Raw genomic sequence first — 11,082 nt, 5'->3', positions numbered from 1 at the left:
GCCGTTGATGCGACTCCAAATTAGGAATACCTTTTCTTTAATTAGGCTAGCAATAATGATATTATTTTATTGATTTCAATTCTTACAACGTCAAAAACATAACACATGTATGGATTTCTTTAAAGGGACAGACCCTAGTTTTTAAACACTACAGCATATTTTTCACTATTAGTGCCGTTTATGATCACTCAAATCAAACATTACTTATATTTTATTGTTTAGATTATCAATTTCCGTGGAACCGAAGTGTTCCTGGTCTTCCTGTTGTTTCTAATACCACAAAATGCATTTTTCATATTTTTAAAAAACGCACGTGCGTCTGAGAAATAGCGGTTATTGATTCGAGTTCTAGTCTATTTTTTAATGATATTTCCCGGTTTTAATGTCACAGACTCTTCTTTCATTCGGTTGTAATTTTATCCAAGTGTGTTTAAGTTTTGTGGATTAATTAAACTTAGTGTCCATGTTTACGAATTGAAACTAGGGTCTGCGCCTTTAAATTATTGCCCACGTGCACAAACTGTTTAACAAGATCAACTATTATTTTATCGTCTTCAGCTGCTCAGCTATACATACACAGGAGCCAGGCGCGGATCCAGGGTGGGGTGTGCTGGTAGTGCGCACACGCTCTCATGTCCAAGTCCCCCGAAAAATTATGCGAATTTGTCTTGGTCAGCATTTCTGTCCCTACAGTAAGTGCCATTTTTAAATGATGCACGCATCTCTAGAAATATGCTGCTTCTGCTACTAGAAGGTCATAAAATGTTTTCAGATTATATTACCTCAGTTACACCAAAATACAAAACCATGATAACTGTTTATTAACGTCTCGTATTGCACAATAGTATCTAGACAATCAGCGTGATATGTAAGTCTCTTTAAACATAACAATATACCCCCGACCCTAGAAATAAAAAGCAGGTTATATCGACCAGATAATTTTAGTTTTTTATCTTTTTTTTTTACTTTCTTTTATTTGTTCTTACTTTATTAAATTATTATCATTTTTGAATTTGAAAACTTTAAAGTGTCTGTAATAAACTGCATCACATTTCTAGTCAAAAATACGCAATCCAAGAAATGTTATTTGAAGTGATGTGAACAACAGTTGTTTTTTTACTCCGTTTCCCGACCCCAGTGGAACGACCTCTTGTCACTGTCTAGCTCGAATGGGTTGTATGGCGCAGCACCGTCGTAACCACTTCGCCCAAACCGGAAGAGAGCTCCGCCTCGTTTTCCAAACCGGAAGAGAGATCCGCGCTTTCCGAAACGAAACAGTGATCCCCTTTTGCCGAACCGGAAGAGTCCGCCACGTTTGTCTACGCTGTCGTCCACGAGGTAGTCAGGTATCAAGAAGTCGCTGGATCTCTTAGACGGGTTTTCCAAAGCGCTCATCTGAACATCAGGGCCTTAAAACAAACACAAAGAGGAAAAATGAAGAAAATGATACAAACGGTCAACGAATGAATGTTTAAAGGGACATTCCTGAGTTTTCTGCATTGTAAGATGTTTCGCACTGTCAGTGTCTTCTGACGGTGCGACACATTTTGGTGGAGTGTAAGCATCTGCATGAAACTCGAAAAGATATATTTGGACAAACAAATGTGATGGAATCATTTCGATTCCATCCAGAATTAGTTTTACAATTTTTACGTGATACTAACTTTTACTCTAAATTTTAAATATCTGTGATATTTGTAATTTTTGCACAGTTCTTTACACTGTGTTTTAATTTAACTGTTGAATTTTTATATTGATCTTGATCATCAAATTTGTTTTGCATTTACCATAGTTTGACACGCAATAGCCGATGTATTTTTCGTGCTGGGGTGTCGTTAAACATTTATTCATTCATTTATTCATTCATTCATTCATTCATTGTAAGATGTTTCCAACTAATAAAATATTTCTACGATTAAACTTACATTTTAAATATATTTTCTTGTTTAGAATATCAGTGTCTGTATATTCAATGTGTTTCTGGTTGTCTTAATATTTGTAAGGAGTCCAAACTGGATTCTGTTAATAATTTTGTATGTACGAAAACAACTTATTTTAGAAAATAAAATGAAATTTAACCTAGTACAAATATTAGACCGATCAGAAACACGTTTAATATACAGCTACTAATATTTTATGCAGAAAAATATATTTGATATGTAATTACAATCGTTAAAAAGTCTCTATTAGTCGATAACATTTAAAAATAGCAGCAAACTCAGGAATGTCCCTTTAAGAACACTCCAGATTAAAGGCTGTACTAGAAGAAAATAACACAAACGGTCAATGAATAAATGTTTAACGACACTCCAGTTTAAAGGTTGTACTATACCAAATAAAATTCCATAAGCGACAATGTTAACGTGTTAACGTTTGTGTTTAAAAACACTGTGCAAAACTATGACATACACATATCGATACTATAACCTCTCCCTCAAAGATGTGACTGAAAAAAATGGTACCTTTCATGACTCAGATTTAATATAACAAATGTTTTTACAATATATTGAGTCATTGCGAAAAAAAAGTCAGGAATTTTTTTTTTCGTATCTCCTACATTCAAGGGCCATAACTCTCCGTGAAAAATTAGTAAATTCAAACGTGATCTGTAACAATAAAACATGATAAAGCTATATACATTTCAGCTCAATATCTTGAGGCATTGTGAAAAAACCCCCATCTGCAAAGCTGTATATGGGACAGTCAGACGGACGGATGACGGATAAACAGACAGACAGACAGACAGACAGACAGACAGTAGGACGGTGACGAAAACTATAATTCCCTCCAGTTGAATCGGTAGAAGACCAATAAAAATATCAAAAGTAAATACGTATATTAAAACATTCCTTTTCTTTTGAAAACAAATTGTATCGACTCAGTTTAGAAGTTTGTTTTGTTTAATGACACCACTAGAGCAGATTGATTTATTCATCATCAGCTATTGGATGTCAAACAATTGGTAATTTTAAAATATAGGCATAGAGAAGAAACCCGCTAAAACATTTTCCATTAGTAGCAAGGGATCTTTTATATGCATCGTCCCACAGACAGGATAGCACATGCCACGGCTTTTGATATACCAGTCGCGGTGCACAGGATGGAACAAGAAATAGCCCAATGGGTCCATTGACGGGGATCGATCCTAGATCGACCATGCATCAGGTGAGCGCTTTGTACCACTGGGCTACGCCCCGCCCCCGACTCTGGTTTAGATACATTCCTGAGTTTACTGCATTGTAAGATGTTTCCGACTAATAAAATATTTATATGATTAAACTTACTTATTAAATATATTTTCTTGTTTAGAATATCAGTGTCTGTATATTTAATGTGTTTCTGGTCGTCTTAATATTTGTAAGAAGCCCAAACTGGATTTTGTCTTCAAATAATTTTGTACATACGAAAAAATCATTTTTAGGAAATAAAATGAAATTTAACCTTTTACAAATATTAGAACGATCAGAAACACGTTTAATATACGGCCACTAATATTTTATGCAGAAAAATATATTTGATATGTAATTACACTTGTCAAAAAGTCTCTGTTAGTCGATAACATCTTAAAAATTGCAGCAAACTCAGGAAAGTCCCTGTACTGTCTCATTCTAACCAGACTATCCCTCCCTCTCTTTCTCTCTTGACAGGAAAAACGGCAGGCTATTTTATGGAACTCCACCGAGGAAATGTTAACGATTTTTATTTCGTGCTTAGTGATCAGTTGCGATGGGTGACAATTCCATCACCCTCCATCATCCGGGAACTCAGGAAAGGAGACAGTTATTGGATGCCTCGGTCGCTCCGAACAAAGCTCTGTGTGTTGACCAAATGCACGCTGTTTGTAGTAAAACAACTACAATAAGGCAAGCGAAACCCCCGTTCAATCATTCTCCGTTCACAGCACGCTGTGAAAGCTTTTAACTTACTCGAAGTGACTGTAAATAGCGGCGAGAAGTAGCCCAGTGGTAAAGCGCTCGCTTGATGCCTAGTCGGTCTAGGATCGATCCCCGTTGGTGGGTCCATTGGGCTATGTCTCGCTCTAGCCAGTGCACCACGACTGGTATATCAAAGGCCGTGGTATGTGCTATTCTGTCTGTGGGATGCTGCATACAAAAGATCCCTTGCTGCTAATGGAAAAATGTAGCGGGTTTCCTCTCTGTGACTGTCAAAATGACCATATGTTTGACATCCAATAGCCGATGATTAATAAATCAATGTGCTCTAGTGGTGTCGTTAAACAAAACAAAACAAAATACTATTACAAAATAAAAAGCAACTTTTTTTTTTTTTAAACCTGACAATCTCCGTTCACCACATTATAACATAATTTATTGTTGCGAAATACCGTTTTTGACGTTCGCATTCTTGTTTCGCCATATTATAGCATAATTTACGTTGCGAAATTGTAAACATCTATTGTTTAAAATAAACAAACAAAAAAACGCACAATCTCGTTTCGCCATATTATATCATAATTTACGTTGCAAAATAGTAAACATTTATTGTTTAAAATAAACAGAAAACCCCCACATAATCTCGTTTCGCCATGTTATAACATAATTTACTGTTGCGAAATAACGTTTTAAAAAGTTCACAGTGTCGCCTCGCCATATTAAAACACCATTTACTGCTGCAATGTGTATATTGATGAAAAGCAGGGATCGAAATTGGTAAAATTCCTGCCAGACGAACGGTCCGGCTAGCTTTAAATTGTGCTCGATTCGAAATAAAAATGAAATAACAACAACAAAGATAAAAAAAAGACCAACACTAACAGCAACAAATCAATTTCAAAAAAAAAAAAAAAAAAGAAAGAAAGAAAAAAAGAAAGAAAAAAAGAAGAAATGGAAAACAAAACCAAAAAACCAAATAAATAAGACAAAATCTCAAAAAAAGAAGAAGAAATAAATAAAAAGAAGATTTTAAAAAAGAACAAGCCCCACCCCAAATCCCAACCCCCCAACCCCACAAACAAAAACAAAACAAAACAACAACAACAACAACAACAACAACAACAAGAAAACCCCAACCAAAACAAAAACAACCAAATCTGTAAGCAAGCCATATATATGTATGAACTAATGATTTTTTTTCCTATCTGTGGTTTGTTGTTGCCATAGTTATTATGATTTTTTTTCTATTCTGTTTTTAAATTCTACCTCTCCTTACCTTGGTCCTCTGCGCTGGCCACTGCCACTCCTGTTAGCAGCGCGGCGAACCCGACAACGATCAAAGCTATGTACTGACTCCACTGCATCTTAATGCTCTGAAATAACAATGTGAAAAAACTTCATCATAGCCGCAATCAATATTTAATAACAGTTCCGCAGTTTAATACAATATGAAAACTACTCCACCTAATTTTTTTTTTTTTTTTTACATTATTAGAAAATAAAGTAAACCAGTACAACGTATTTAGGCAGGGACGTATTTAAGGGAAGGGCATGCTCGTAGGAATTGAGAGGAGGGGTAGTTCGTTGGGCTTATGGGTTTGAGATGTAAAAAGAAACTTCATCATAGCCGCAATGAATATTTAATAATGGTTCCGTAATTTAATATAACATGAATACAGCTCCACCTAAAAAAAAAAAAAATGATAATACATTATTAGAAAATAACAGTAAACCAGTACAACGTATTTAGGCAGGGGCGTATTTAAGGGAAGGGCAGGCTCGAAGGAATTGAGGGCAGGGGTAGTCCGGTGGGCTTGTGGGTTTGAGATGTAAAAAGAAACTTCATCATAGTATTTAACAATAGTTCCGTAGTTTAATATAATTTGAATACAGTTCCACCTAAAAAAAAAAATAATGATAATACATTATTAGAAAATAACAGTAAACCAGTGTAGTATTTAAGGAAAAGGCAGGCTCGTAAGAATTGAGGGGAGGGGTAGTCCGGTGGGCTTGTGCCCCTCTCTCAATTTGAGACGTAAAAAAACCCTTCATTATAGCCGAAATCAATATTTAATAATTCTTCCGTAGTTTAATATAATGTCAATACAGCTCCACCTAAATAATACATTATTAAAAAATAAAAGTAAACCAGTGTAACGTATTTAGGTAAGGACGTATTTAAGGGAAAGCCAGGCTCGTAGGATTTGAGCGGAGGGGTAATCCAATGGGCTTGTACCCCCTCCCAGTTTGAGATGTGAAACATTGCATTATAGCCGCAATCAATACTAAATAACACTTCCGTATTTTAATATAATATCAATACAGCTCCACCTTAAAAAAAAAAAAAATACATTATTAAAAAATAAAAGTAAACCAGTGTAACGTATTTAGGTAAGGACGTATTTAAGGGAGGGGTGGCTCGAAGGAATTGAGGGGAGGGGTAGTCCGGTGGGCTGGTTCCCTCCTCCCAATTTGAAATGTGAAACACTTCATTATAGCCGCAATCAATACTTAATAACAATTCTATAGTTTAATATAATATGAATACAGCTCAACCTAAATGTTTTTACATTATTAGAAAATAAAGTAAACCAGTGCAACGTATTTAGGAAGGGGCGTATTTAAGGGAAGGGAAAGCATGTAGGAATTGAGTGGAGGGGTAGTCCGATAGGCTTGTGCCCCCCCCCCCCCCCCCTCCTAGTTTGAGATGTGAAAAACTGCATTATAGCGGCAACAGTTCGACCTAAAAACATCATTAGAAAATAAAGTAAACCAGTGCAACGTATTTAGGAAGGGGCGTATTTAAGGGAAGGGAAAGCTTGTAGGAATTGAGTGGAGGGGTAGTCCGATAGGCTTGTGCCCCCCCCCCCCCCCCCCCCCCCCCCCCACCCCCCCCCCCCCCCCCCCCCCTCCTAGTTTGAGATGTGAAAAACTGCATTATAGCGGCAACAGTTCGACCTAAAAACATCATTAGAAAATAAAGTAAACAAGTGCAACGTATTTAGGCTCGACGTATTTAAGGGAGGGCAGGCTCGTAGGAATTGAGTCCCAGTAACGAACTACTCTCGGCATACTAAAATCAAAAAGGTATGTAGCTCCCTCCTTTATCTTTCGACGGACCGTTCAAAAATGCGCCTAATTTCCTCCATTAAAACTGTGCTCCTTTTTTCCCTTTGGCATTAATCCTACAGGACATTCAAAATTCCATAGCACCAAACCACCACCCCGCCTGTTACCGACTTCGGTTGGGCTGCTGGTGCTCTCTTGCACCTGCCAGTGCAGGCGGTCCCTTCTCCCACCCACCCCAACCATTTCCTGTCCTGAACAGAGGCGCCAGCACCTGTGCCCATGACAGGCGTGCGCTACAACAGCTTGCTCTGAATGTGCACGTAAACCCTATGACCTGACCTGACCTGTAGGAATTGAGGGGAGGCGTAGTCCGGTGATCGTGTGCCCCCATCCCCGCTCTGACTTTGAGGCCGAAAACCTTTACTTTAATCCTTCCCCCCAAAACAAATATCTGCTTTTGCCCAAACACTATAGCGTATGCCCCCCCCCCCCCCCCCTCAAAGTTTAGTTTTATTCCTTCCCCGAAAAAAAAGCCCTTTGTCGTTCCTGATTGTTTGTGTACAGTCACCGTATTTATTTTAGGCCAGACGCCACCCTATTGCGGTTGTTGTGTTATTGAGCCTGATGCGCGGTCGGTCTGGGATCGATCCCCATAGGTGGGCCCATTTGGCTACTTCTTGCTCCGTGCACCACGGCTGGTATATCAAAGGTCTTGGCATGTGCTATCCTGTCTATGAGATGGTGCATATAAAAGATCCCTTACTACTAATAAAAACATGTAGCGGGTTTCCTTTCTAAGTCTATATGTCAAAATTACCATATGTTTGACATCCAACAGCCGATAATTAATAAATCAATGTGCTCTAGTGCTGTCGTTAAACAAAACAAACTTTTGTGTTATTGATTAAATGGAAGAAGGACAGTAGGCAGTTACTTTGCATACCTACCAGCACAAAATACGTTTATTTAAACCAAGTATACATAGAGAAATATTACATCAGATTCACCAAGCACAGAATAACCGATTAATAATTACCCTTTATCATAATCAGACAGCACAAACCACGGCCTTTGATAAATAAGGACAAATAAGAGAATGGGTCCACCGAGGGGATTCGATCTTTCGAGCTAATGATTTCAGGCGAAAATGTGGATCTAAGTATTTTCACACGTATTCAAAGGGGTAAAGGTCTGGGATTCTGGCTGGCCATGTTGTTTTGTTTTGTTTTAGTGTGTGTGTTTTTTTTATTATAATGTTTTTTTTTTTAATATCCCCTACTTCAGTATCGGTTTTAGCTAGAGGAAGGAAGGAACTGGTTCATTTAACGACGCACTCAACACATTTTATTTACGGTTATATGGCGTTGGACATATAGTTAAGGACCACACAGATATTGAGGGAGGAAACTCGCTGTCGCCACTTCATGGGCTACTCTTTTCGATTAGCAGCAAAGGATCTTTTATATGCACTACCGCATAGACAGGATAGCACATACCACGGCCTTTGATGTACCAGTCGTGGTGCACTGGCTGGAGCGAGAAATAGCCCAATGCGCATGAAGCGAGCGCTTTACCACTGGGCTACGTCTCGCCCCTAGCTAGAGGAAATACCAGGGGAAAGGTGCAGTAAAAAAACTCCACAAGAACCACATCATAATAATATATTTGTTCTACATAAAAGGGCACTTTTAAATTACAATGACATGTTTTTCGTATTTTCGTGGTGGGAGTTGGGGGTGGGTGGAGTGTTAAAACGCTGTCACCTCACTGGGTACAACCTCTTACATTATTGTTAACTAGAAAACATTAAAGGGACATTCCTGAGTTTGCTGCATTGTAAGATGTTTCCGACTAATAAAATAGTTCTACGATTATGCTTACATATTAAATATATGTTCTTGTTTAGAATATCAGTGTCTGTATATTCAATGTGTTTCTGGTCGTCTTAATATGTGTAAGAAGCCCAAACTGGATTTTGTTTTCAAATAATTTCGTACGTACGAAAAAACAATATTTTAGGAAATAAAATGAAATTTAACCTAGTACAAATATTAGAACGATCAGAAACACGTTTAATATATGTAATTACAATCGTTAAAATCTATTTTATAGTCAATAACATCTAAAAAATTGCAGCAAAATCAGGAATGTCTCTTTAAAACAGCTTCTTCATTTCATGGATCATTGTTAGCCATCCTTGAATGTGCCTTCATTAAACAAAAAACAACTCTTATAGCAATTCCTATTAAACACCCCCACCCCAACCCCCAATCCCCACAAAAAACCCCAACAAATTAGATTCGAACGAAAATAAAATTCAGAAATCGCCGACAATTAGGCGCAGTAATTATATTAGTGGTTAAAAGATTATCTGCGAGATGTACCTTAATAAAAATTAATTTCTAATTGATCGTCTGTTCTAAGACCAGTTTCCTCTAAAAGTGTCAGATTTGGCTGGAAACACTCTTCATCTGACGTTAAGTGTTCAGAACGCAATGCCGCGATGGCGCTGTCTATCAAACATGTCGATATTTGCTGCGGTATAGACTTTTCTCCCAACCATCACAGCAGGTGTCCCCCTCACTGAGTCATAGTTTCGCATTTTATTAGCCAATATTATATTTTGTTGGACGATAATGAACGGCGACAGAATGAAGCAAAAATTAACCACCAATATATAGTTCGCTAGCCATTTGGGAAAAATTATCTCCTACGATGCTGCTGCAGTATTCGATAAGCAATTTTTTATCCAGGACCGTAGGAACCTACTTTAGACCAAAAGCCATATTTTTTTATTTTTATTTTTATTTTTTTATTTTTTTTTGCTACATGCTAACCGACCTCGGTGACGTCGTGGTTAAGCCATCGGACATAAGGCTGGTAGGTACAGGGTTCGCAGCACGGTACCGACTCCCATCCAGAGCGAGTTTTAACGACTCAATTAGTAGGTGCAAGACCACTACAGCTTCTCTCTCACTAACCACAAACAACTAACCCACTGTCCTAGACAGACAGCCCATATAGCTGAGTTGTGTGTGTGTGCCCAAGACAGCGTACTTGAGCCTTAATTGGATATAAGCACGAAAATAAGTTGAAATGAAATGCTATATGCTATATCTTCACAGATAACATAATTATGCACCCTCTGGTTGCGTGGTGGGTGTTATTGGTTGGGTTTTTTTTTTTATTTTTTTTTATTTTTATTATTATTATTTTTTTTACTATGACTGTGACAATAATTATGGGCCCCGTTTTACGAATCGATTTTAGCGTCGTTGAAACGTGCAAATACCTTTAAAAAGTTGATTACAGCTCGTCACCATAATCGTTACTTCCCAGAAGTGCGTGCGTTTAAAAAAAAAAAAAAAAAAAAATGCTTCCTGTGGTATTAGAAACATCAGGGTGACCAGAAACACTTCGGATGTACGGGAATGGATAATCTAAACAATAAAATAATGTCTGATTTTAACTATAAAAACAGCTCTAATAGTGTTACTGTTTAAGACTATGTGTCACGCAATTATGTTTCACTTCCGATAGAAAGTAGAGGATTAATGAATCACTCTAGTAGTATCATTAAACAAAAGAACCTTAAGTTTATTCTGGTTAAACACGCTTTGTGCATGCTGATGCTAATGTACAGGGTTCGCAGCCCGGTACCGACTCCAACCCAGAGCGAGTTCTTCAGGGCCCAATGGCTAGGTGTAAGGCCACTACACCTTCTCTCTCACTAACCACTAACCAACTAACAACTAACCCACTGTCCTGAACAGCCAGCCAAGATAGCTGAGGTGTGTGCCCAGGACAGCGTGCTTGAACCTTCATTGGATATAAGTTGAAATAAAATAAAACCAGAGAGCAACTATGGGAGACCAAACACGACGGCTCCCAATAGGCAAGGCTCCAGAAAGAACTAAAATTCGGCAAACAAAATCAAATCACTCAAATCGGCTCCAGATTATTTTTCGATGAATCGTTCCAAATCATGCGCCAAAGTTACTTCCGGAATTTGCGCAAACCATTTTCATCTTTGGACTCAATCCTACAGGACACTTTCAAAATTCAATAGTACCACTAACAACACCACCCGTTATCGACCCTGATCGAGCTCCCTGTGCTC

General features: G+C 37.9%; 1 protein-coding gene across 1 annotated transcript in view; it reads right to left on the bottom strand.

The window, feature by feature from the left end:
• Positions 1-51: 51 nt before the first annotated feature.
• LOC121385308 overlaps positions 52-11,082 on the bottom strand; it is a 49,012-nt gene continuing 37,981 nt past the window's right edge. The window contains exons 2-3 of the mRNA XM_041515933.1: positions 5,170-5,266; positions 52-1,409 (exon numbers count right to left, since the gene is read on the bottom strand). Coding sequence (XP_041371867.1) covers positions 1,117-1,409; positions 5,170-5,257 — 381 coding nt within the window. The 5' untranslated portion in view covers positions 5,258-5,266 and the 3' untranslated portion in view covers positions 52-1,116. The remainder of the gene's footprint in view (positions 1,410-5,169; positions 5,267-11,082) is intronic.

This window comes from Gigantopelta aegis, chromosome 11, assembly GCF_016097555.1.
Source record: "Gigantopelta aegis isolate Gae_Host chromosome 11, Gae_host_genome, whole genome shotgun sequence".
Taxonomy (NCBI): Eukaryota; Metazoa; Mollusca; class Gastropoda; order Neomphalida; family Peltospiridae; genus Gigantopelta; species Gigantopelta aegis.
This window is presented reverse-complemented; position numbering and strand designations above follow the sequence as displayed.